Genomic DNA, 27,552 nt, shown 5'->3' on the forward strand with positions numbered 1-27,552 from the left:
TCCGCTCGCCCGGCTCCTGCCTGCCGGGCTGGGGCCAGCCGGGCTCCCTCGGCCGCGGCGGGGCCGGGCCGGCTTCGCTGAGGTGTCGAGGCCGCCACAGCCCGCGCCGCGCCCGGCGCGGTTCGCTGCCTCCCTCCCCGCCTCCCCGCCCAGGAGGCAGGAGCCCGCCGCCCGCCCCGGCCGAGCCCGCCGCGCAGCGGGAGCCGGCGGGACAGAGCACCATGCTGGAGTCCATCCGCGTCACCGGTGAGTACCGTTCCCAGCCCCAGCCGCTCCCGGGGCGGCAGCCTCAGGCAGGGCCGGGCCCCGACTGCCCCTCCGGGGCGGCTGGGGCGTTCCCGGCTCGGCCAGGGGCTGGCGGCGGCAGGAGGAGGCGCAAGGTGGGGCCGCGGTCCCCTCCGGCGCTTCCCGCAGCACCCGCGGTCCCCCCGGCGCCCACAGCTGCTCCCGCGCGGGAAACAAATCACCCGAGGGGTTTCTCTGAGCGCACCTGCTCAGTGGGGCGAGGGGACGGTGCTGCGCACCTACCGGACCTGACAGACGGCGACGCGGGGGTCCCGTCGGTGAACACGGACACCGTGTCCCCGTCCGGGGACACCGGGGCGGGCGCGACACCTGCCCGCCCGTCCGTCCGCGGGGCGAGGGGCAGGAGACGCAAACCAAAATGCTGATAAAAATACTGCTGATGGCATCGGTGTCTTTCACCCTGAAGCTCTCCTCTTTGCCGTATTTTCAGAGAACTTTACAAATCTTTATAATACACGTATGTAAAAACCTGTGCTATGACTGTATAACCATAATGTGGAATGGTTTTATGCGGTATCAAAAACTTTCACCTTGAGTGCTGAGTATGTGGCATGTAGGAAAATCTGCAATACAGTTGCTGCTGCATAACAAGTTTTTCACTCGGATGTTTTCCTTGTTTAAATTTGATGTAATTTCATGCGTCGTTTCTTCAGCTGCTTTAAGACAATGTTATTTTGTTACAGGGGAGTGTAGAAGAGATCTTAGGGTCCCATCATACAATACTGTTACAATCATAACTAAGATTTCTTGCAGTTACTCTTTCTCTGTGTAATTTATATGCTGTTCTATCTGTGTGTGGATATAAGTGCGGTGTTACTTCTGGTAATGGGAGCAGAAATAATGTTCATGGAATCAGGCGGAGCATCCCTAGAGATGTGCAACGGTAACTGTAATCTTAAAGGATTAATATTTCTTAAAAGGAGATATAGTTGTTTGGGGTCCATCCCCCTCCATCAGACATTCCTGAACACACCTGTGCTGCAGTAGAGCAACCTAGAGATCTCCTTGGATGGAAGTTTCTTCCTGGGCGGGTCTGTCTATAAATCAGTTTTGTGATTATATCTTGAGTCTATTAAATGAACAGGTGCTTGTTACTTGATTTCATTAGGGCCAAGTCTTCACTATTATTGATTATTACTGTGCTATATAATTTAATTTGAAGAATCTGAATTTGGAGTAAATTACGTAAGGTCATATTTCAGTGTAGAAACATACATGCAGAAAATTGCTCACATGTCAGTTTTTACTTTTTAAGGCAGAAAGACTACATTTTTCAATATCATTGCAATTTTAAAGACAAAAACTACAGTCTAAAATCATGCCAATGAGTCCTGTAAATGGTAGATATTTCAGAGTTATTTACAAACATTGGCAGTTAAAGAATCAGACATACAAGCTGGCTCATAGTTGAATCTTGCCCTTGGTTTTGGAGCTCAGAATAAAAGACAGATATGCTGTTGCAGGAGGAAAGCAAATAGGTGGATAATTTGGGGGGGGGAAAGATCTTAGATAAATGTCAAAGTTCCCAACATCATATGGACACAGCTGGCTGTCCTACTAACCCACCTCTAGGGTAGCAGAAACCAAACACAGCTGCTGTCTCAAAACCAGGGTCTATTCTGTGTGCAATAAGCCAAATTTAGCACAGATTACAGAGTTGTGCAAGCCTGGATGCTGGAACAAATCTGGCATGCCAGAAAGAAAAGTAACAGCTATTATATACAAAATCTTATAGCTACTCAGGGCAATCCTATAGAGCCAATTGGTTCCACATTTGCATATTGGTTACATCATCATTTTAACATATAATGAGCAATGTTCAGTTAAAGGACACTTTATCCAACAGTCTCAAGATACATGTTAAAAAAAGACTCAACTTTTCGTGCAGGTTCCAGAATGTCTAAAGCTGTGAAGTCAGTAGTCTAATCTAGTTTCTTCATTAGGTATTTTGCAAGTCACTCTTGTCTTTGTTAGAGGAGCAGACTGACTTAAAATGGAGAGGATTTATATATTTTTAGGTTCACAATTACCAACAGAATTCTTTTAAGTGGTAATGGCTACACAGCTGCAGCAAAGAGGGGTAGAGCTCTACTCCAGCCCAAGACAATCAGACTAAATTTCCACCCAACAGGAGGAAAATCCTGTCCTTTGGTACATTACTGATGCCAAAATGGAGACAAGCAGCTCTTGCCCTCTCCTCCTTTCTACATCACCACTTTCCACTCCAGACCTGGCAGATTGTTTCATTTAGTAATTCACCAGTGTCTCTAGGACCTATATTTTTATTACTGTGCTGTTGCAGAGAGGAACAAAATACCAATAACTGGAAGTAAACGTGATGGGAAACACTAGTTTTGTTGTGGTTTGTTTCAGTGGGGTTGTTTTTTGTGTTTGTTGGGTTTTTTTATTTGTTGTTTGGTTGGTTTTGGGGTTTTTCTTAGCTTTTTGAGGCTTTGTGACTGAGTGTTTGGAAGCGCAATCAATGAAGAGAACTTGTGTATTTAGATTGCACATTTTTAGGGAGGTTCTCAAAGGTAACTGGAGCCTTGGGCGCGTGTTCTTTGACTGCTTGCTGTTGCAGAAACTGAAATGCATAAAGTCAGTAAATTCAAATTTTTACATCTCGGAACGCATGTAACACATGAATGAGATTAAAAAAACCCTATATGATATGTGGGATAGAGTTATGCCATAGTGTGGTGATTTTTCAATTTGCCTTTACTAGACCTTTTAGAAGTAATCTGTTGACATCTGTCCTAAGGTATCCAGAGGTTAAAAGCTGGAAATCACTGCTAGCCAGTCTGTATAATTGATGGATGTTGAAAATCCATTCTCTGACTGGCTACTTTATAGCAGTATGATATCTCAGTACTTTTTGAAACACTGAAGTACATTTTCAGAACACAGGCTGTGCAATGAATTGGTTTTACATTCAGAATACTAGACCCCTTTTTCAATGACCAAACATTGCTAAACCTAGGAAACTCTTGGATATAGTTTAGTAAGTTGAGTTTCCTAGAAGACAGTGTATTTTTATTTTGGATGATGCTGTCTGACTTAGAGATGTGAGTTTGAAATGGACGTTACAGATTAAACAAATGTATCGGAGAAAGAACTTTAAAATTTGGTGTTTTGTGGCATGATCTTGATATCTCGGGTTTTATTTTCTAGTTTAGATTGTAAAAGAATGATGTTCACAGGACCAATCAAAAAAAAAAACTTTAGAATGGCAGTTAAATGACTTTTGTGAAAAGTAGTTACCTAATATAATCTTTCAAATCTGCTGGATTATCTATTGATTCTATGTTTTCAGCACAAATATGCATCAAAGAGTATGCTCCATTGGTCAGAAGAAAATGAAAGAGAGCCACATTAGATTGGCAGCTGAAAAAAAAAAATCACTTTACTATGAGATTGCACATATATAGCAACTACAGATTTGAGGACAACTATTTTTGACACAAACCATTTGCATATTAAACCTGCCAGTACATGTTCAGCACTCAACCACCATTTGTAACACTTGCAGGAGAATTCTGACTTGTGATGTTCAGAAATTATCTAGATATAAATGCATGTATAGCTGGCCAACTGTACTACTTAGCTCTGGAAGTCTGTCATGAGTTTTTGGTGTTGGATCAACGCAAGACCTTGGAGGGGTTTTTAAGGTCATTTTTAGTTGTTTCTTTGAATTCTGTTTCTGGCTTATTTTTTTTTTTTCTTTTCTATTTATCACTTCTTTTAAACACGTGTGGTATTAATTCAAATTATTCCCTGTGTAGTAGCAATTTGAGGCTGCTTTGCTCTTTGTGACTTTTGAGAATTGATTCACATAGAAGGTGAAGTGTTACCACCTCATTACGTTATCATCTCTCATCTGTATTTTAAGAAGCAGCTCTTTAATTTCTGAATTCAATTTTGTCTACACGAGCAAAGTGACATGTTCAGAAATGTAGTATTTCTGTATTCAGACATTCTGGAGACCTTGCTTTTCATTTATCCTTAAAAGTAAGGATTCTCATAGTGTAATACTTGGTAGGGGCCTGAAGTCAGTCTTAAATACTTGCCAAGAAAGATGTACAAGCTGTCATCTTATTCTGCAGTCCAAAAAAAAATGCCTCATTTTGTAGCTGTTGTTTGTAGATAGGTACACATAGAAATTAATGCCTCCTGCACAGTATTCTGGCTGCATATTTGATGATGTTTTCCTTATGATGGGAACTGTGGTTCCTCACCACTACAGCTCATGGTAAAGCAAGGTAAGCCAGGTAGGCAGGTTGTCACCTGTGTGATGAGAATGGTCGGGCACAATTTGAACAGGAATGGCAAGGAGCACGTTCCTGCACCAAACATCAAAAGAAGATGCGCAAACTTACCGTGAAACAAAACCAAGCTTGCATAAGAAATACATGCTTTAGTGGAAGAGAATAATCTAATGCTTCTATCTTTCTCTCTTTCCAGTGGAGGAAACACTCAGGCTGCAGATTTCCCATCATATGTTGATGCAAATAGGACCCCTGTTGTTTTGGTTTAGTGGTTTTTTTGGGTTTTGTGGTGGTTTTGTTTGTTGTTGTTGGTTTTGTTAGAACAGCATCTTCAGGAGAATCGAGGAACACAGACTGTCATGGAGCTGACAGAGGTCCAATAGCATGAAATACAAGGTCATGGTGCCTGTGTTGGGAGGAAAACCTAATTTTACTGTGAAAATAAAGCTGAAATTAAACTACTATCTTTTCCACCACCACCCCTCCCCCGGCCTTGGAGGCATTTAATGTTCTTTCGCTAATGTTCCACTCAGAGTATAATTACTATATGTAAAATAATTACAGCTTAGCTATGTATAACTGTGGGCTGAAGCTCAAATCCCTTTTGCTAGCTTTAATCAAGCTCTGGTCATATCTCCTGCGCTCTGTGAATTCTTTCATTTTAGGTGCAGAAGGAAGAAGCTTTTCTCCGTGGCAGGATTTATTTGTGCCCTTTTGGCTCACCTAATGTTCTAGGATGAGCTGGTTGGTGAGAAAAGGGGATGGTTAGAACCAGTGAAGAGAGGTCAGTTCTCTCTAACAAGCCTGCATAAACATTAAATACATTTTTAGTCCTCAGTGACTTTTCTGTGCAGCTGCTCTACACCAGGGACCCATCTCCCCTGCAGGCTATGCCAGGGGTCAGAGCAAAAAAGGAGGGCTCATTCACTAAAGGAAACTTATTTGCTTCTTGCATTTGGTTTAGTTTGCAGTGATTCTTTTCAAATGTTTCTCAAATCCAGCTGCTACTGTAGAACAACTTTGAATAGATTAAATGACAGTGTTATCTAAGGTTTCTTTGGGGTGTGTTTGTAACTAGCCAATCTCTCTTTTCCTCTTTAAATACAGCTCGCAGTCTGTGTTAAGGAGTACGTGAAACTAAAGTCTTTTAAACTTAGATTACTATTTGTATGGCGGTGTAAATTGTTCACAGTAGCGGGCCCATTCCGATGTTCTCATCCTTTCTCAGAGTAAATTCTGTGAATCAGATTTTGCAGATGAGACCACGCCAGACTGCTTATATCACAGCACAGATCCCTGTGGGACTTCACTGTAAATACTGCTCATATACTCCTGCTGTATAGTTTCCTATTTTTTTAAGGTTTGTTGGTTTTTTTTTTAATCCATAGAGAAAGCCTTGCATGATAAAGATCAATCAGATATTGCTCAAAACTAAAAACTTGTTAATGTGACAGTAAACATGCAAAAAGTCCTGCACAGAGTCTTGTTTTAAACAAGTTACAATAGTTCTTAGGTTCAAACAGTACACCTGTGCCAGGAGTTGCAAGCATAAAATACTTGTTTAGCTGGATCTTACAAGTCTAATTGTTCAAAAGTGATATACGCACACAATTCTTCTGTATGTCTAGAAGTCAGGATTAACTTGATGCGACTGCAGTTAGGTTCTGTGTTTCATTTATGTTGCAATTTTGAGTTCTTAAGATTAGTGTTGCTGTGTGAAAATCAAATTTGTCCTCAGCTTTTTTTCTATTTTTTTTTTCCCCATCAATGCAGAAAAACTTCACTGGCCTAAGACAGAGCTTTCTAAGAAAACAGTCCTGAGCCCAGAAGAACATAAGCTGAACATTAATAACGAAAACAGCCTCCAGCACCCACCTTCTGGGATCCTTAAGGACATTTTCACCACAGGAACCAGCAGCTACAATGTCCTTCTGCAGAGCAAAGAGGAGAAGAAACACCACGCTCAAAAGCAGTCAGCTGCTCACCACAAGAAACACAGAAAAACTACCAAGTGTTCTGCCACCTCGCGAAGCAACGAGCACCGCAAAATCAAAGTCCCGTTGCCCTTGCTCAGCAGCGGCTGGTACTGCACGAACAGGCAGCCGCCCGTCATCCTCACCAGCCCCGTGTCCACCAGCACAAAGTTTACAAATGGTATTTCAGTTGCAGGGTCACCGCGACCCAGAAGTAGAGCTAAGAGGCATTTTAATCTAGCAAAGCCAAAGCAATCCCAGTCCTCAAAAAGTCATGGAAAAGACAGGGAGATCTCTGGCCAAAAACTCTGTTTACTGACTGCAATCAAGCCTTCCAATGTGGAGAAAGAGAAGATGAAATTCTTCCAGTCGGATTTCACATACAATCCTCAGTTTGAATATGCAAACCCAGCTTTGCCAAATGTGTTAGCTAAGCACAGCCATGCAGATGACAGATTTCTTAAGCAGGTATTGTTACTTTTGTCCTCTCCTTTTCCACTGATTGTTGTTTCCTATGCTTGTAAAGGTGCTATTTGGCTTTGTTTGTAGCAAGTGAAAATTGTTCCTGCTTATCATCCTCCCCTGCTGTTTGAGAAATGCATCAATGATAAGAATAAAGGAGCGGAACTGAAAGAAAATCTTCTTGAGTAAAAATTAAAGCCTTCCTAATATTTACAGGGCTCTATGTAGGATAAAGGCACAGTTCATTACAAAGGGGTTTACATGAAACATAATTTGAGGCAAGAAAGCTTTTTAGTCAATGAAGCAGAGTTGAACACAGGAAACATACAATGTCTGAATATGTTTAGAAAATAGATAATAGAGGAAAAAAAGCAGTGTAAAAATCCTGCCAATCCTTTTGGTGACGCAGGCTTTTGGAGAGGTAGCAATTATTTGAGGTCATGATTATTGGATAAGCATATGTTGATGTTCCTTGTTTTAATCAAATTTGAAAGGATATTTGCATATACATTAGGCTCAATCAAGCAGCAGACAAATTCCGTTCCACAGAGAGGTAAAATTTAAAAAGACACCACCACCACCACCATAATACGCAGCCCCACTGGTAACATAGGCACAGATTTTCCCATTTTGTGTAACTACCCTGGCTTCCTACCTGTCTTTGAATTACAAAACCCCCCAAAACCAATAAGAACAACAATAACCTTTCTTTCAACTTCGACTTAAGTGACAAAAACAGTGCTTGTCTGTATAACAGAACCAGTCATCTTCCCACTCTTGCTGTTTTAAAAGTGGTTTAGAAAGACCTTATTAAGTCTGACAAGCTTTCCTAAATAGAGAATCTTACATTTCAAGTGATATGTGACCTGGAAAGAGATTCTGCTGTTCCATGAGTTTCGCTTCTTTGTGATATGAAACCCCCCCAAAATTTCTTGCGAAAGGGATATAAGAATTGAAGTACCATGGAGTCTAATAACTGATGCTTGACTTGTGAATAGTCTGACTTTAATTTTTTTTTTTTTTTTTTTTTTTAATCCTAGAGCACACACAGGTGTTACTACCTGTTAAGTCATTGTATTGTAAGGCTTGGTCTGCATTTTCACATTAAAAAGATCTGTATATTTTAAAAACTCACTAGCTGGATTTTCATTAGGAAATTGGTTTTTTTATGAGAACAGCTGTTCTGTTCTTAAAATCAGGTTCCATACTTCTAAACAACCAACTAAATCATACTGACACCAAATAAAACCACTCCTTGACTAGAGCTTTTTAGCAAGTTTTCCTTGCATTTTTATAGCAATATTAGCAGCATTAATCATAGATTACAACAAATCAACAATAACTAACTTGCCAAACTGAACTGAATACAAATTGTCCCTTTCAGTATGAGGTAGCAAAGCCTTAAAAATTATTTTTGCATGATGATTTTGTGGAGCAGGCTTGTCATTGATTTATTCTTCTTTTAATTAAAACCCCATACACACCTAAATAATCAACATTTTAAAAATGAATGATTTCTCAATATTATTCTGATTTGTAATTTTAGATTTTCCCTTTACATATAAAACATGGAAAAATAAAGGCTTTATAACAACTTTATAAAGAGCAGTGAAGGATTTAATATTCAGTGAAGTATGATATTTCTGAAACTTAGCAAGGAGGATGTAAATTGTCTCGTGACATTTAGTTTAAGTTACAGAAGTTCTTAGCCAGAAAAGCATTTCTTCAAACTTCAGCTATTAAAAATACCGAACAAGAATATCTTGCACTTCATATTAAAAAAAAAGGGCAGCTTTAACACAGCTCCAAGCCCAGCAGGTGGCACTCTCTCTTTTTTTTTTCATCTATAACTAGCTTCAGAAATTTTCATCTCCACGCAAATTTGAATTTCATTTCATGCAAATTTACTATCCAGGAAAAGCAGCATTAATCACTGTTTCAATCAGCAAATATTGGATGAGCACTTGCTCTTCCTCAGTGCTATCTTTTTTTTCCTAATGCAGGTTTTACTTATCAGAAGCAACACATAGGTATCTTATAGGAAATGTTAAGTTCAGGGCAGATTACTTCAGTTGCAAAAAAAGTACTCACAGTGTCAAGTTTTGTGTCTGCAGTAAAAACACAACCGCATGTAGTCATCCTTCTTCCTGCAATAAGGATAAATTAAATTTTGTTTATTGAAACATTTTTGGCTTTAATTTGTTGCTGTACTTATTTTAGGAAGCTTTGTTTCTGTGAACAGAAACTGAACTATTCCTATTTTATTCTGTAAAAGGTGCTTACAGCAACTTACACTTGCTTGCTCTCCTATGACTAACATCTCTGTAAAACCAGCTTTTTACTGACAGAGCTCACCAGCTTTAAAGGGGCTTTTAGGATACTTCAGTGAAATGAGCTGAAAATTTTACAGGATTTTTAATCATTTCAAAAATATTTTTATCCACAGCTGTGCATAGCCTGCTAGGACATTAAAACAGATGGTGTTTTATTGCCCTTTCTACTTTTGTGCATATCTGTGAAATTAGTTAATATAGCATTGCTGCAACACATCTGGAAAACGAATCACACCCTGCCCCATTTATTTATTTTATTTTTTAAAGGCAAAGAAAACTAGATTCGCAAGATGTTAACACAGCAGTGCTGCAATGGGGAATGCACAGGCTTGTGAGCACCCACTTCACCCCCAGGCCTCTAGTCAGATCAAAGATTTTAAACCTTGAGCACAGATAACAGTTTTATTGATTGACCTTTCACAGACAAACACTTTCGAATCATTAATATATTTGAAAAAATATTTTTAATCTCTGTCTTCTGCTGCTTTGTTCTGTTTCTTTGTTTCTGTCTTTCTACGTTATCTCATTCTCTTCATGATAAGATTCTTTCATGAGTCACACAATCTGTGTCTTTAGGGAAGAGAACTTGAGAATAAAAAATAGTATGCAGACTTGCAGCTTTTCACATTGATTGACATATCTGATATTACAAAAATTAATTCTCTTATTGCTGTGTTTCAAGGTCAGTGCAGCAACTGTGTGCTTTAAGTGCTATGAAAGTTTTCTTACTGGCACTCCTTCTGGCTCAACCTTCTTGTCCTTCATTGTTAAGTTTTCTCAACACTTAAAGTGTTTGTTATTTTTGCTCAGATGCTAGAGGTGGCAATACTGAGCTAGAAGTAATCGTCCCCAGTGTTTACAGAGCAGGTGACTTAACAGTTGCAATTTGCTGAACCAAGATCAGCAAGGAAGTTGCAGCTTCAAGTAACCTGTGTGTTAAAACCCGTTTCTTTGAATTGTATGTGAAGGCAGGAAATATATTTATATATATATATATTTTTTTTTTTTAATCATCATTTTGTTGAATTATCCCCTATGAAGGAATTATACATCTTCTTCCCTTGTACTCATAAAAATATAGCAGCTTTGAGGTAATAAATAAATCAGTTGTGCCACATTGTGTTTGTATTACACACCTCTTAAGTCATTAATACAAGTAGTCTGCAATTAGTAAAGTTATCAGATGTTGGAAAAATAGTTAGTTGGGACTGGAAGGCAAAACAACAAGGCATTTGACATGGAGTAATCCCTTGCAGTGTCCAGGTGATATCACAGCTTAGGCATGTTGAAGATTCAATGATGTGTCACTGGCTATAAAACCACTTAATTGCAAGACAACTCATTCTTCACTAGTAACAAACTCCCTCCTACGCTGAGATCCACAGATAAAGTACATTAATATATAACACAAAGCATATCAAGCTATCCAAGTAGCATAAGTTCTCAGGGTCCTACACAAACTTCCTCTTCCACTAGAAGAGACCGTAGATCACTTCTAGTGATGCCACAGTAGGACCATAGGCTTATATCAGGACAGTCTCCTACAAAAAACAAATAAGTATTCATTTTTAATTCCATGCAAAGTATTTGAAAAGTTTTTCATTAAAAATATTTCTGCCAGTTCTCTAAAACACACTCTTTATCATGCAGATAAGAAGAATGCAAAGACACTGTAAAAACTGAATAAGCCCCAAAACACTACAGCCTGAATAGACTAACCTCAAAACCCCACTCTTACCTCTTTCCATTGCACTTTACCCCAGAAAGAAGGGCAGCCACCATTTTCTGGCTGCTGATTAGACTAACAAGTTCCATCTGGTACAGTTTGTTATTACCTAAGGATGCAGCTGGGAAGTTTTTCCCCTCAGCAAATAAGCTCTGCAGGGAGGAAAGCCAAGGTGCCTGCAACCCTTGGCTTTCTCACAAATCTCAACAGACTGCAACCCTTTTGTAGCAGAGTTGCTTCTGAACGTAGGATGAGCTGACTGAACTCAGCGGGCTGACTCCGAGGTCACTGAACCCTTTTTCTAACTTGATTTGCCTTAAATAATTCGTGAGCATGTCTTACCAGCACGTATATCTACAATAACTCTCAAGTAACTAAGCCGTGTTGCTGCATGTGGGTGACTTGGAATGCAGAGACATACTTGGCTGCAAATAATTTGTTTAAAGACCACCCCCACCTGAATCTGTCTTGTTCTTGTTAGTGTTTCTGTGTCATTACTTTCTTGAGCATCAACAGGGTTTGCTGCTCAAGGGGACTTGTCTTAGGACTGCTGCTTCTTTTGACACACTTCGGTAGCAATAAGAGGGATTAAACCAGATCTTTTAGATAATAATGAAAACAATAGGAATTACTCCTACCTAGAAACCTGGTACAGCCACATAGTCCTTCTTCCATTTTTTCACCTGTTGCTGAAGAGTTTACACTTTGGCCTTGGGTACTGTGGCAATATCAGTACCTTGCTTTCTGTTGGCCCAGAGGCAGGAAAATAAGCTCACAGTTGGATGCTGGAACAGGCAAGAGCTGGCATGCTGGTCTGGATTTTCCCTTTTTCCCAGAAAGTGCTTGCAACACCCAACTTTGAGTCATCTCACCTCAGAGACAGGTGCAGAACCCCAAATGAAGGGCTCCATGTTATATTCAGTGCCTGCTATCTGAAAATAACCCCCCAAAAATTATCCCTGTGCTGCTTTCTTCATTCCTGAAAAATAAATTCAGATCTGACCAGGAGGCCCTTCTTATTTAATAATAAATATAATATAATATGGACAAATAAATGCTAAACATTAGATGCAGTATTTCGCTGGTGTTCAGATAAGTGATATTTCTCTCATCAAAGAGCTACAGAACTTTGAGATTATATCTAGCTAGTATTTGTGGCTTTCCGTAGCAGTTACTGGGAGTATTTTAGTTGCAGCTTGAAAAACAGGATTGTTAGTAGCAGTGAGAGATACAAAATGAATCCTATTTTTGTGGATAATAAGCCAATCTGACCATGTCAGAATTTCATAGCTGGAAACAACAACCACATTATCGGTTTTATGCATGGATATAAGTGTACAACATAAAAAGAGATTCAATCTGCAAGATTTCACCTTCATCATTAGTAGCATTTTTTTAGCAAGAACCTTCATTTTTAAGGCAATATCAGTAGTATTTTTTTTCTCTCTGTGAGATTCTTCATAGCTTCCATTATCATATCTATGAAAAAAGCCATTTAGTGTAGCTGGGCTTTTGCTGGACAAGTTATTCTATGCCACATGTTCTTTTAAGGGTGTGAAATGACATGTGGGGAAGTAGATTACTGGGGATGAGCATTTCACATCCCACCAGTAACATCTTCAACATGCAGAGTTGAGGTCACGTTATAAGCATCATGATCTGCTTTCCACCCACAGGGATTTCTTCTAGCAGCAATACGCAAGACAGTTGTTGGTACCACTTTATTTGTCTCATGAAACATGCCTTCTTCATTTTGGGGGATAATGAAGTATTGTGATTTAAATGAAAGATTTAAATGAAAGTTGTATAAATAAAGTTCCTGTTCTCTCTCCTCCTTTCTGAAACACAGTACACTCATAGCACAGAGGATTTCATTGTAAGGAGACATTTTTGGCAGAAATATTGTCATTAAAATTATAGTTACACATCTGCGTAGTGATGGTTCAGCATTCCTAAATCAGAAAATACCAAGAAATGACGCAAGATGACAGTAATGGTTGATCTTTGCAAAATTCTGTGGAAAACCATAAAAAGAAACAGGCTGGCAACTTAAACTGCAAATGTCCTTGTGACCTGTTATGTCTGATTTACAAGGCAGTTGTAAAAAATTCCCAAAATTAAAGAGAAAATGGGTATTGTTTTGCTAGACTGATAATCATCTTTGTCATGCTGATGGATGTGGGTCCAGAATGAGTTAATCAGAATCTTTTTTTTTCAGTACTTTGGCATTAATGTATGTCTGAAGATGGTATAAATTGATTACAGAGTGTGTCAGCCTGTATCTAATGACTACAGTTTGATAGTGACTCCCAATGAGTTAAAAAAGGAAGATTGAAAAAAGGGAGAGCAACACTAAGAGTGAAAGAATACACGTGCCAGTCTGACGGAGAGCTCTTACTGCATTCATACTTGCTATGCTTTTGTATTTTATAGTCCATTAACATTATGGAGCGGACACTGCAGAAATATGGAAGCTACGAAAAATTTGAGCAGGCCACTGGAGGCAGCTTGCTGACCAAAAGTCGCATCTGGAATCATGTCAGGAAGTATATGGTGAAAGAAGGCTGTCTTGGTGAGGTAAGTCATACACTGCATCAGGAAAGAAACATTGCATGTAGATCTTAGAAGTTACACATGGATGGACCTGGGGGGAGACCATTTTTGAGGCCTTTCCTCCATAATTACCAAAACATTCCTTACATCATATTTTTCTCATGGCCGTGCCCAGTCTCATTTTTGAACAATTGAAATGATGCAAATTCCTTGTGAATGCTTCAGCCGTCTCTCAGCCTGTTTCCTGATTCCTATATAACTGCTCTTAAATTTGCCACTTTTGGGAGTACCCAGGAATGACACCCTTCCTTCCGTCCTTTTTTCAACTACTTGAGAACTAGCACATTTCCATTTATTCACCAGTTCTGCCATCCGTTCTCTTGTATCAAATTATTTACACCAAAGGAAAGAGTTAAGAGAAGGCCAAGAAAAATAAGCACCAGTGCAAGGGATTGATTTATAAGAAGCAACACAAATGAAAGTGACATAAGTGAATAAAAATGTCTGAGAGAGGGTGGCTTGTTGAGCTGGTTTGAGTGCTGTTTTTTTCCTGACTTTAACCATCTAATTTTTAGAGCCTTGTGCAAAAAACTTATTTCCTATATGTAGGTTTTTAAAAGTCCAATATGATTGAGTTATATAGTCAGATGAAATCGAATATATAAAAAGAGAATTATTTCAAATGAAAACACCAGCTGACACAGTCCAAGACTTGGATGAGGTTACTGGCAGTGAGCAAGAGGAATCTGGAATCAGAGATCAAGAGACAAAAATTAGTTTCCCAGAAACCAGGCTTAATTAGTAAACTTAATATTATTAGGATAAAAGATTAAACGCATCACACTTTTTAGGAGACTATAATTTGATGCTGATACTAGACTTTACCTGTGTTCCTAAGAGTGGGTTATAAAACTACAGGTTAGAGCAAGCAGATAAAAAAAAACCAAAACCCCAACATTTTTGGTCTCTGCTGTGCTTTTATTTTCCTTTGCATTCATTTTTGTCTTGGTTTGCATTCATGTAAGCAGGATCCTACACCCTTATCAATTATCCCATGTCCTTCTTAATGAAATGCTTTAAATGCTTTGCTTTTTCTACAAAAATTAGGTTAATACATCATTCTTAGTATGATCTTAAATATTATGAAACTACTTCTTTCCAGTTGAAGAGATGTAATAAAACTAAGTGGTGCCCATGCCTTAAATCTAAATGCTTTGGGATTTACCTGTCTTTTCTGCATCTTAAATATGAGTTTTATGGGACTGATTACTTGCTGTTGAACTTGAAGCTGAATGGTGGGTTTTGAATACAGGGAAGTATCATGTTAATGACTTTGATCCCTGGGTCCTTTTTGTTAAATTTGTTATTAAAAAAATGCTCTCTCTTGTAGGTTCCCTCCCTTGTACTCTTCTGAGCAGTGCTGTTTCTTTAGGCATTATATGAAGAGGGAAAGGTGCTTAGTTTTCAACAAAGAGAGTTTCCCATCTCCCTCCCAGTTATTTGTTTGAGAAGTCTTTTGAAACTCAAAAACCAAAATATATCAATATGCATTAATTACCTTCTCTGGAAGTTTTTGTTTTGATTACCAATTTTCCAAGAGAAAACAGGAAAACAACTACTACTATCCTGTATAAAACAAAATAATACTGGTATTTTAATAATATTTCAAGTCTGCATCATGTGTCAGGAAACGAAGTACATAGTGCTTCCTTCTCTCATTCTTGTGGCTTTATAATTGCAACTGAAAAGGTTTCAGACATTAAAGTGCATAGATACCTAGTCCATTTATGTGTGCTTATCTAATATTTTTCAATTCTCAGTAGTACCAAGATCATTAGACACAGTTCAAAAAGTGGAATTTTGTCTAATTTACTCTGCATATGATTGCTACCCATCCCCCCAAATCCAGTCAGTGTTACCATTTTAAATTTTGCAGGCTCCTGTCTGTCTATCTTAACCCTGATGCTGAGTCCCACTGAAGTCCAAGGTTTTGTCACCAGCACAGGGGACTAGGGTAGCTCGGAGGGGTCAGAAGTGTCTCTCATAGGTGATGACTGGTAGCAAGGAGGCGTTGTAAAGGGTAAGGGACCAAAGAGAAGTTAAATAATGGAAGAGCCAATGGAAAAAAAAGCAGGAACAGAAGTGAGAAGAGAGCTCTTTACTACCCAAACTCTCTCATCTTCAGATTGTGGTACATCTCACGGAGGACCTGTTGTCTCGAGCCTCAATGACAGTAGTGAATGGCCGCCCCACTCTCACTATCAATATCTCCACTGCACGAGAGCACTGGCTGGAAGGGATGCTGAGACATGAAATTGGTATGAGTGTGACATCAGTTCTCCAGGCAAAGGGGAGTACTTGCATGTGTTCTTACTTATTTTGTGATGTACATGTAGAGAAGGAGGAAACGTGCCTGTTTAAAGAACCTGTGCTGTAGGTGTGCTAAAGGGAAGGAGAAACCTATTTATCACTCTGGCATGAAGTAAAAGGAAAAGAATCCACTTGAGGATTCCTAGGGTTCACTTACATTAGCATTTTAGGCCCACTTACTGCACGAAGGTTCATACACCAAAGGAACCTTGGAGCAGACGATGCGAGCCCAGATGTCATTCTCTAGGGCATACCTTCAGTGCTGTCACCGCTCAGGGACATTTTGCTCATGAGAGCAATTTAGAGGTAGTCTGGAGTGAAAAAAAAGGGAAGCAAAAATAGTGTGACCGTTCAGCTCCAGCCATTTCACTTTTCAAATCTGCTTCATTGCTTGCAAATGTAGGCATGCTTTAGGGATGAAGAATTTACCCAGTGAGCTCTTAACTGGTGTAAGATTGCACTGATTTTGCATTACATGAGGTTGACCCAGGCCTGTGGAAAATTTCTACAAACTTTTCAGTGAATCTGTTTTAATTAAGTACATCAAAACTGGATAAACTTGGCTGGTGCCTGAATTTCAACTGAAGAATAAGCCCTGCGGTTGCCTTGAACCACTGTTACTCACGTTGTGAGGGTTCACAGCCTCTTCCAAGGCTGCAGTACGGCTGTTTAATCACCTTCAAGAGGCAACATTTCTGCCCCTGTACTTTGATTCTCCTTCCTTCCATTCACTACAATGCCTAACCTGTGCTAGAGGCAATCAGCATGTAAGACACTTCTGCAAATTCCTTTCCACAGATTTGGGAATTCAAATACTGCTGACATTTTTATTCCTCAAGCATTTTTGGGAGTCCCACTTGTAGTCAGCAGGTGAATAATTTCATCGTGTATCCACTTCTGAAAAAATTCTCTCTTGTAGACAAGGCTAAAGTTGCCACTTTTCCCAGTGCCTAGTCATAACAGTTCAGAGTTCTGAAATGGGCATCTCCTTCCATACTTTATAATTTATTTTTTAATCATTTGATGCTACTGTTCTAAGTCCTATATTCCTTTATTTTCAGGAACTCATTATTTTAGGGGTTTTAACAACAACAGCCAGCCTTGGTGCAACCGGAACGGACGCAGAAAACATGGGTTAAAACCAATCAACCCTACAGAAGAGGGGCTGGCAAGCATTCACAGCGTCCTATTCCGCAAAGACCCTTTTCTATGGAGAGCTGCCCTGCTCTACTACACAGTGTATCAGGCTAGCCAAATGTCCTTCAGCCAGCTCTTCCAGGACGTGGGGAAATTTGTCAAAGACCCCAATACTAGGTGGGATTACTGCGTACGAGCCAAGAGAGGGTGGACTGACACATCACAACCAGGTGGGTTCCCTGTTTCTTGTCTCTATTTTTGTACTTCAGGGAGGTTTTCAGAACATTCACAGGGCTCCTTTATCCTGTCACACAGTAAAACCTTTGCAAAAGGGTGAAGTGGGGCTCTGCACTTTCTGAAATGAGGCAAGCAGGATTTCTGCTATTGAAAACAAGCAGAAAATGCACATCCATGAGACTTTGAAACTGAATCAGTAATGCATTTTTTTGTTGGAAGTGGGAATGTAAATTGCAATACTGAAGAAATTCATACTCATAGTTTCACCTCTTTTCATGTTTATTACAAGAGATGTAATGTTGCTGTGGATATTCATAGACACCATCTTCTCTCTGATTTCTTTCTCTGGCTAGTGGGTTTAGCCTTCTGGTTAGTTTTTGAGAAGGTTTTCAAAGTCTGGGTTGTAAATATCTAGTTTTTAAAAATAAAGTTGTTCTGCTCATAATGGCTTCTGAGAATATGCCTTGTACAAACCCTGATAGAGTGCAACGCATCTTGATTCCTTTTAGGCTGTTTCAACAAGGATCAGGTATACTTGGATGGAATCCTCCGAATCCTGAGATACAGGGAGTCCATTGATTTCCATCTTCTGACAGCCCTTGGAAAGGTGAGTGGACTCATTCTTACCAAAGGATACAGTTTTATCATTTCAGCAACCCTGCCTGTAAAGGGCTGTGAGTCAATGTGTCCTGTTTTACTTTGATTTAAAGATCTCTGTTCTGTATAACACCCTGTATTACACAGTGCAAGTTAGAACTATTTTGAGGTCCTAAAAATGTCTACCAGCTTTTCCTCATTCCTCACTTATCAGATTGAGATTTTATGGTCATATTTCTCAGACTTTCCTTTCCACCCTTTACAGGGTACTACCTGACTTGCAGTACAATGGACTGCCTTGGGCAAGTGGGACAGGTGCTACATAAGGTCGTGGTCCCAGTAAAAAACACAATTAACCATTTGATACTAACAACCCCTTCCACCACAAAGAGTTTTTAATCTCAAATTTCTCGCACTGATGGCACCTCTGATGTTTTTAAAAATTCAGTTGGTATTTTTTTTCCCCAGACTACATAGTATTTCTACATTCACAGAACGTATTTTATGTCCTTTCTAACCGTCATTGCTTATTTGTTCTCAAAATCATACTAAGAAGTGCAGAAACTTTGTCACACTTCCTCAACCAAATCCTTGGGTTGCTAGGTTTTCACAGTTCATAAAGCAGGATTCAAATTGATGTTGTTATGCTTGCATTAGAGCTGGTATATTGACATTTCTGCCTACTTGGCCATCAATGGGTGATAAAGGGAAGTGGCATGTTGTGATAGAGGGTTTAGGTCCACATTTAAGAAGTTTTGCCTTTAGTGTCAGAAACATCCATATTGGGTAACGTCCTGTTTAGGTAACTGAACCAAGTTAGGAAGCTCTGAAAATAAAATCACACTATCAAATAAGTCTCTGCAACTTTATTCTCTGAAACTTCCATTTGCTTTAAGCCTGTTTAACTCCACACAGCCTCTGCCCGCTAAACTACTGAGCACATGCTGTTCCTGCACTGCTTTATCCCTTCCTCTCTTCAGGGAGTCTGCAGGATTGTCAAGCCACTTCAAAAACATCATAAGGCATTCCTCACATAATTACAGAATTTCACTGTGATCCATATGGCAAAGCATTGACATTAAGGTTCTACAAGCAATTTAATTTTAGCAGTATAGTAATTTATAACTGCTTGACTTTACAACTTCTAAAATCAAGGGATCTTAAAAGCTACTCTGAATGGCTGCTGCACACGTCTTCTGCAGTCAAGCTGGAAATTGTGTGTCGGAACAGTGCCCGCTCTCAGCATCACAGATCGGCTGATATCTGCAGGAACCTCTCAAGATCATCTAATCCAACCCCCATGCATAAGCAGGGCCAGCTAGAGCAGGTTGCTCAGGACCATGCCCAGCTGGGCTGTGAATATCTCCACTGATGGAGACTCCACAACCTCTCTGTGCAGCCTGTGCCATTGTTTTACCACCCTCCCTGTAAAAAAGTGGTTTGTGTTCAGATGGAATTTTGTGCATTTTAACTGGTGCCCATTGCCTCTTGCCCTGTCAGTGGGTGCTGCCGAGAAGAGCCTGACTCCTTTGTCATTCCTTCCCATCAGGTGTTCATAGGCACTGGTAAGATCCCCCTGAACCTCCTTTTCTCCAGGCTGAACAGTTCCAGCTCTCTCAGCCTTTCCTCACAGAACTGAGTGCCTTTATCATCCTCCAGTGCCTTAATCATCTTAGTGACCCTTCACTGGACCCGTTCCAATATGTCCATATATTCTCGGGAAAAACAAGTTCTGTGAGCATAGAGAAATTTGAAACTTGCACTGAGATCTAGCCTTTGGTTAATATGAGTTTATCACCAATCTAAAGGGTGATTTATTTGTTTGTTTAGGGTGGAACAGAAACATCAGGTTGTTCCAACTGGAGTATTAAGCTCAGCTGGCATGTCTTCCAGGTTAGAAGAAAAAGCACAGGACTTAAACATAGGGAAGCCCAGCATTTAGTGGGAAAAATTACACTACCTTTTGAAGATTATCTGTGTTGTAACAAGTGAGCTCATCGTTCTCAGGATGCCTACACTGGGCATATTTTCATTGGAAATACAATAAAGGTATGAACATAATAGGAAACGAAAGCAGTCAACTATACCCTTGACAACAAATTCCTTCTGTGCTTGAATAGGCACTTAACACAGTTGTAAAACAGGAGCACTGCTTTCTCATGTGAAAGTATTTAAGACAGAGCCACGCTGAAGTTTCTGTGTCTTCTGTTCTCATCTGAGAGCTAGAGATCTGGCTGATGGAGGCAGCCGTGCCTTCCTAATGCTTCTGACGTCACTTACAGTGTAGAAGAGAGCGGTGCGTGGAAACAGAACACAAACTGTTCAGCATACCTAAAAGTGACTAAGGAAAGAGCTCAAAGCCTGAGAAAAGCTGCTTTTTAGAAGGAGCAGTTTTAAAACTTTTCAGCAAAGAACTGAATATGGGAAGCACTGCAAAACGCTCATGCAGCTCATTGCATGCAGCTAATATTAAAGAAGAGAAATAGAACACAGATATTTGGTGCAGTTCAGTATAGCCTAAGTACCAGAGTTTTAAAAAGCGAAAGCACCTGTCCCTACTGTTGTGTTTCCCAAAAATGTGAACACATTACAAGGACCCTAAGTAAGCCCATTTTAACCTTAGTCTTTTTTACCTTGTACATTGATTTTAATTGTATGTGCTAAGGAAGATAACCTGTTGACACGGTAGGATGAGGTTATGTTTTTGATCTTCCTCAGGATATCAATTTTTGTCATTTTTTAGCAATTGCAAGGACTGGGGAAATGCATCTTATGCAAACTATACCTCAGATCACAGATAGTTGTTTCTTGGTTGCAGTAGTAACAGAAACCCCTGAACATAAATAGGAGAGGGAAAAGGTCATTTTTCTTTCCTTTGTTTGGGAGGAAAAGAGGTGGAATTTCAAGCTGGGACAGGAGCGAAGGTCAGTATTTAATCTCATTTGGTGCTGTGACTCCAGGCTGAGAGGAAATGGTATGATTTTGTATAGCTCCTCTGTATCTACTTCTAAATACATTAATTGGGTGTAATGCCACACCATCTTCAAACAGCAGTATCTTATTAACTTGAGTAAGCTTGGCCGTGGGTGTACGTTCGTGGGTTTTTTTTAATCAGCATGCATCTTGTCATTGCAGCTAGAAAAGGACATGTGTACTCAGGGGAAATTCATTCTCTTTACGGACTTTGTTCCCATTATCACCAGTGAGTTACGCACCCCATGTCTGACCACCTGTAGGGATCAAGTTTAGCAATCTGGCTTACACTGTCCTGTCTTCCCAGAGAGCCCTTCCATGCCCCTTACAAATCAGTGGATCATTCACTCTCACAATAATCTTTTCCAAATAGCGACCATCACCTGCTAAGAGGGCAGGTTGTTTCCAAGAAGCCCTGACCGCACAGTGCTCAGCTTCTTAGAAGAAACGTGGGGTCACAAGGTTGGAAGGAGCAGGCTCTGCTCCCAAACCACCTGGCACAGACCTGCTGTGACGAAATAGGATGTGCCAGTTCATAAGCACAGCCAGGCTGGTGGGTTTTGCCAGCACATATGCTGCTGTCTGTAGGGTGCCCAGAACACGCAGCTTGTAGACAAAGCAGCAACCACATACATTTCATCACACTGGAGAGCTGCCCACGGAGTCCTGTTCTGTGCTTGCAACGCAGCTTCTGTAGCTATTGAACAACCAAAGCATCCATCCTTTCTGGATGCTGGATTCTCAAGACTTGAGGTCTTAGCTTGCAGAATCACAAGACTATGGAGATAAACCTCAGCTTTCATTAGAAAAAAAAAATGTAGGGCCTGTAGTAGCTTGAAAATGTTTGAGAGTGTCACACATATACGCAGACAGCTCTGATGCCCAGAGGCAAATCCAATATCCACCTTGCTACTGAATGGGAAAAAATAAAATTGGGATGCTTATGGGTTGCCCGTGCTGTAGTTAGTTACTAGAAGAGGTGCATTTTAATGTAACTTTGCATAAGCACATTTGCTAGTGAAAACGAAAACATCAGAGGTCAGGTGAGCTGGCACCAAGCCTTTCCGAAAGCTGGAGCCTGCCTGCTCCCTGTGCCAGGCCTGTCCTGCACTCCCTTTCTAGTTCTTCAGTCTTTGGCACAGTGTTTTTTCCGTTCTTATGTTAATCTTTCCATCTCTTTGAGAAGAGACTCCAAGACTCACATGTGCTCCATCCTTTCCATCTATTCCTGCAGCTGCTGTAGGTCATTCTCATTCAGGTTCCTACAAGTCTATTCAGTGACTGAATCAAAAGCAGGAAGTATGGAGGCATTTGCTAAAATTACATATTTTTTTTTGCATCTTCCACTAAAGCATCCTCACGTTTTCAAAGGATTCTCACAAGCTTTTACATACCCCTGGCACTGAATTTTTTTCTCATCTACAAAACAGAATTTAGATCCACAGCAGAGAAGTAACAGGGCTATAGTGCAAAATTAACCCATGTCCTTCCTTGCAGATCTCTTATGAGGATGTGGACCGCCTGAAAGGATTAGCTGTGATTGAGAACATGAGGGTACCACACTTTCTGCAAGACCATGCCCGGTATATGGAGCACTTGGAAAAGATCATGGAAGTCAATGAGCTAACTGATGAGGAGCTCCAGGATCTCATAAATTAACAGTATTAGCCCACCATTCACTTATTCTTTGCAACTGAGGATGTAAAACTGGACTTCCCAGATCTTACAAAAATGAACTTAGGAGGGTGGGACTGGAGGGAAGGGTGGCTGGAATTTGTGGAATTAAAAAAAAAAAGTCCCTTGATGTTCCTTTTGTATTGTGATTGTATACTGATTCTTTTTTAAAGAGTTTGTGCATTTTTAAAAATTTGGCTTAGGGATTCCTTTGCAGTGATCTGTCCAATCATCTACTCTGTTTTATATGCTAGGTATAGTGCTTGACACTGTCTTTTGTAAGATACCGCCTTTTCCCATGCAGGTTTAGAGATGGAGGAAAGGAGAAAGAGCAGAAATTCCCCCTTAGTTCACTTGTTTTAGCCCTGTCTTCAGTCATAGTTTTCACAGTTCGTAGCAGTAGAACTGCTGTAGATTTTGCTACATCACTATCTGCATAACTCTTTCCCATTTGGTCATCATTGCAATGAGAAAGGAAAATCTATAAAACACTGTGCACTGAAGCAGGTCTGTGTGCCATAGGATCAAATATCTGTAATGCTATAAAAAGATTTGTTTGGTTGGTTTTTTTACTGGGATCTGTAGCTTCTTTTTTTAAAGTTAGTTATTGCTGTTTTAATGACTGTAAGCAGGTAGCAAAGTTATCCCATTTATCCCCTAAAAAAGTTACACTGTTCCCCGTCTTTATCTGTATAGCATACGTTTCAGGAAGCTGAATTCTGGGAAGGGTCTTTCTCCTTTGAGGGCAAGCATAGCATGTCAAGGAAGTTTAACACGGCAGTGTTTTGGAAGAAGGATCGGACAGAACTGCGATTTCATGACTGACATATTTTAAATAAATTCAGGAACACAGGGACATGACTCAGCACAGCAAGCGGCACCAAGTTCATCTGTGGGTCACCTGAGCCTACAGGGGGTCAAGTCACTTTTTGAAGCAGCACCTCCATGCTACAGCAAGCTTGAGCTTGCAGAGCTTGTTGAAGAAACAAGATGTGAATGGGGGGAAACCTAGAAACACAAGTGCCCTATTCATGTGTTCCACCAGAAGTGCTGCAACACTCTGAAGCAAGCTTACCTCTATTTTAACTGCCGGTGCTATATCCAGAACCAAGAAGAGAAGGCACCTCACTGTGAACCATGGCTAGTCACATGAGAAACAGCTTACATGACGCAGGAGGGCTTCCTACATAAACTACATTTTCTGATATCAGAGTATTATGGAATTATCAAGGCAAATTGAGTTTCGCACATATTAAGTATTCTGACAAAGGGTTTGTTTTTGTTTTTTTAGTAGACAGCGTTTTACCAGGGCTTCTCCAAACTCCTGGAAAGCAGCTATGGTAGAAGAGTCTGGGCAGGAGCTAGCAAGAGCCTCAGAAAGGGCTTCAGCTGTTTCTTCCCCTTCTGCCTTGACCCACTAGTAACAGGCCCAGTATTGGATACGGAAAGTAGATGGAGCCAAGGTTTCCTCTACACCACATTCGCAAGGAACCTGGGCCCTGGTATCCCCTCCCTGCTTATCCTGTTCTTTAATGAAACTGATGGAATAACTCTCCCACCCAGGACATTATCAGCCATTGCAGCAAAGCGTTGAGGATGCGTTTTATGATCCATAGGAAAATCTGTGAGGAAAAGCTCTAAGTTGGTCGGAAGGTTTTTGAATAATCCCATGAAAGCAGCTTCTTTTTACATAGGAGTGCAGGTGCATTTGCAGTGGCTGGCTGACTGCTTCAAGAAAGAAAATGCACTCAACAAGCATAAATTTACTAAATTTGGTTACTTTCAAGGCAGGGACCAAGAACTGCTCACAGCAGCCTTAATTTTGTATTGTCAAAATTCTACATGAGCTGAAAGCCTTTCAGCCTCTGCATGCTAAAATAAAAGTAATTTTTATCTCCCTCCCCGCCTCAGGCTGTCTAGTTTGGTCACTGGTAACTTTGGCTGCCCAACTTTTAGAGCTGCCCTGTGCAGACGTGGTGTTGCAGCAGCCTGACAGGAATCATTTGCAGTCACGCACCCAGATGCTCCAGGCTTTGGTTGCTTTGCCAGAAGCAGCGAGAAAGCTACACACGGCTGAGGTTAAGTCAAAGATTGCAGTCAAAAGCTGGTTTTGGAGTAGATCAGGCGGAGATGATTTGAGCTACACCATGAAATAATCTGGCTCACTTTGCTGACCCAGGGTATGTGAAGGGCCAGTCCTTTCTGAAAGGGACAGTTTTGAACTTATTTTTTTGCCCCCCTTACAGGAGAGATACTTGCCTTCCCCCAGTGACTTCTACATAAGCAAAGTGCTTTTCCCTCCCCCCCACCCCAGTAGTAATGTCTTATAATCTAAGTGTATGTACATAATGTGTCCTTGAAACCAGGAGACAGTGCTAGTCACCCTGCTTTGCCACAAAATACAGTTCCTACAGCCCTTTGTCCATCAGCCAGTTGACTCTTTTACCACTTTGTAGCCCTAAACACTACTACAGAGATTTTTGCTTTACTCTAAGAACTGTCACATTTTCTCCAAAGCAGTGGGTGCCATTTAACTTCTTTTCTGTTCTGTTTCTGCTCTAGAAATAGATTTTTCTTGTGCAAGGTTCGAGTCTGGAAGTGGTCCATATCAAAGTAATACTGTAGCCATAGATAAAGATGTCAGCTTCTGTTTTCGGCATCAGATTTGTCATTCCTCCTTTGTAAAAGTGTTTAAAATTTTGAAGTGTAGCTTTTGTAAATTTTCCTCAATTTTTCCACTGTGAAGAGGCTGGTTACTAAGTCACGATACTGAAGTTCTGTAATGAAGCATATAGACAGCAGTGCACATGAGCTCATGTCACGCGGTTTCAGAATGTCAGTGATGTGATGACAGCCTTTACGAGCAGTCTGGCTCAGTTGATTTGCTGTGTATCCACATGTTGCTACTTCGGTGTTATTCCTATACAGAAACCTGATCAACATTGGAAAAGCCTCCCCATTTCACCAGACCAATTTTAAAAGGTGTTTTATACAATTTTCACAAATAAAGATAAATGAAAGAATGACAGAGATGGGAGTACTGAAGTCTTACATCATGGCTGTGTGTGAGAGTTACTCTCGATGGCATTGCCTCTGCAGCTAGTTGCACATCCCAAGCTGTGCATGGAAACGATGGTTTTCTGACACAGTTTTGAAAAACATCACTTGGGGTTGAAGTTATGAAGGGGCTGTTGAAGTCTTATATTGGGTACAGCTCACTCTGCTCTGTCCTTTTTCTATGATATGGTCTGCAGCAGCATTGGAGCCACTTGGCTGCGATGCATTTCTCAACAACATCCATGTGGGAAAAGGCAACTCCAAATGTTATGCTTTAACACTTTGATCCACCTCCCTCTCGCCCGCTGCTTCATTTCAGGGCTCCTGGTCTCCTCTCATATTATAAAATGTGCTTCCTTATCTCCAGGGAGTCCTCTCATCTTCTTATGGTTCAGCTGCCTCATGTGTAAGTAAGGATAACATTTAAGGTCTGTGGGTTCTTTTTTATAGCAATACTTTAAAAGTCATTAGCTAATGTGCCTTGCAAGACAGCTAAATTATTATTGCCTTGCATTCCCCCTTCCCTTGCTAGCTAGTTCGGAAAACTCAGCCTGAAATTTCTCCCCTCTGCAAGCTCCCAAATCACCACTGTTCTCCCTCACCCATTTCATCCCAGATACCCCTTCTACAGTGTCAGCATCATGAAACACAATGCTTGAGCTTTGCTGGGGAGGTATATTTCAGTACTGAATAAATGTCACATTTGTTACAGGTGATCTGCAGGATTACTGCAACTCCAAAATCCTTTCCCCTGCACTCAAGTGCCAGGTTTGTGAAGCTGGATGCCCTGCAAGCAGGTTCAGGAGCAACTCAAGCATCAAGGGTCTCAGTGACGCTCCTGCCCGCGTGGCAAGGAGGGAAAGCTGGAAATCATTTACACTAGAAACCAGGCTGGAAGCCTGACCATGCACAGAATCAGGGTGGAAGTTGAGAGAGACACTGTCCAAGCCAAAAAAAAAAAGGCAAAAGGAAACCGCCTGACCAAATTTTTTTTAAAGGAAGTGTTCATTTAAAAGTCTCTTAATAATTTTCATAGTACGTTAGCACCAAATGAAGGACTTGAGTTCTTTTCAATATGCAGTTAAAAATGAGATTATGTATCTTTAATATATAGAGGGGAGAATCCATTTTGGCTTCACTGATCAATTTTATCTAATGTAATTATGGACTTTTCACAACTGAAAGTCTATATTAGATTAAATCCGGAAAATCTAGATATTGGATTTTAAAGCCATTCATTTACAGTGATTTGATAATAAAAAATATGCCATCACAATTACCTTTCAAGGCACAGCCATGCCCTTCCCATTAAAGCTGTCTAAATGAATTCCTTATGCTGCTGCTGAAATGCTTTTTATCTTCCCTAATCACATAGTGCCTCCAAGACACTTTAAGCTCCTTTTCCCAAAGTGTCTATGGACATGGAGGGCAAAGTACAGCATTATTTTAGCTCTTTAGATAATGCAGAAACCAAGGCTGAAGTTAGAACCATGCTGGCCACCATACAAAGGAGGAAAGAACACGGATGGAGCCAGGCCTCACACAAGCGAGCAGGCCCTGGTTGGACAGACAAGATTTTAAGGAGGAAAAAACCCAATTCCTAAGAAAACACTGCGGTGAGAGAAACACGGCTGGTGTCAGGGGGGTGGCTCCAGGCCACGGAACTCCTCTGGTGCGGCAGGGTCGGAGCAGGGTGGACACCTCCCCGCAGGGACCCTCTCTGCTGGCCTGTGCAATGCTGTGGGGCTTTGGAGGAGAATCAGAGGGCACAGGCCAACACCAGCCCGCCTGCACAGCTCCTCTAAATGCAGCAGGGCTGGGATCACGTTCAGACCCTGTCACAGCAGTTCCCAGAAACCTGCACTTGGAGGGTCTCATGTATATATTAT

At 40.7% G+C, this 27,552-nt stretch overlaps 1 protein-coding gene across 1 annotated transcript; it reads left to right on the plus strand.

Annotated features, from left to right (window-relative positions):
* Positions 1-26,004, plus strand: MATCAP2 (microtubule associated tyrosine carboxypeptidase 2). The gene is made up of 7 exons (XM_082046636.1): positions 1-246; positions 6,345-7,012; positions 13,499-13,642; positions 15,804-15,936; positions 17,050-17,355; positions 17,872-17,969; positions 22,430-26,004. The coding sequence occupies exons 1-7, from the start codon at positions 222-224 to the stop codon at positions 22,589-22,591; spliced, it is 1,536 nt and encodes a 511-aa protein (XP_081902762.1). The 5' UTR covers positions 1-221; the 3' UTR covers positions 22,592-26,004.
* Positions 26,005-27,552: the final 1,548 nt, after the last annotated feature.

Source organism: Streptopelia decaocto (genome assembly GCF_964273445.1).
Source record: "Streptopelia decaocto genome assembly, chromosome: 2".
Lineage (NCBI taxonomy): Eukaryota > Metazoa > Chordata > Aves > Columbiformes > Columbidae > Streptopelia > Streptopelia decaocto.

Coding starts and splice junctions, on each gene's coding strand:
- MATCAP2 (XM_082046636.1), top strand. CDS start 222: ATGCTGGAGTCCATCCGCGTCACCG. Junction 13,643..15,803: donor AAGAAGGCTGTCTTGGTGAG/GTAAGTCATACA, acceptor TCTCATCTTCAG/ATTGTGGTACATCTCACGGA. Junction 15,937..17,049: donor GATGCTGAGACATGAAATTG/GTATGAGTGTGA, acceptor CTTTATTTTCAG/GAACTCATTATTTTAGGGGT.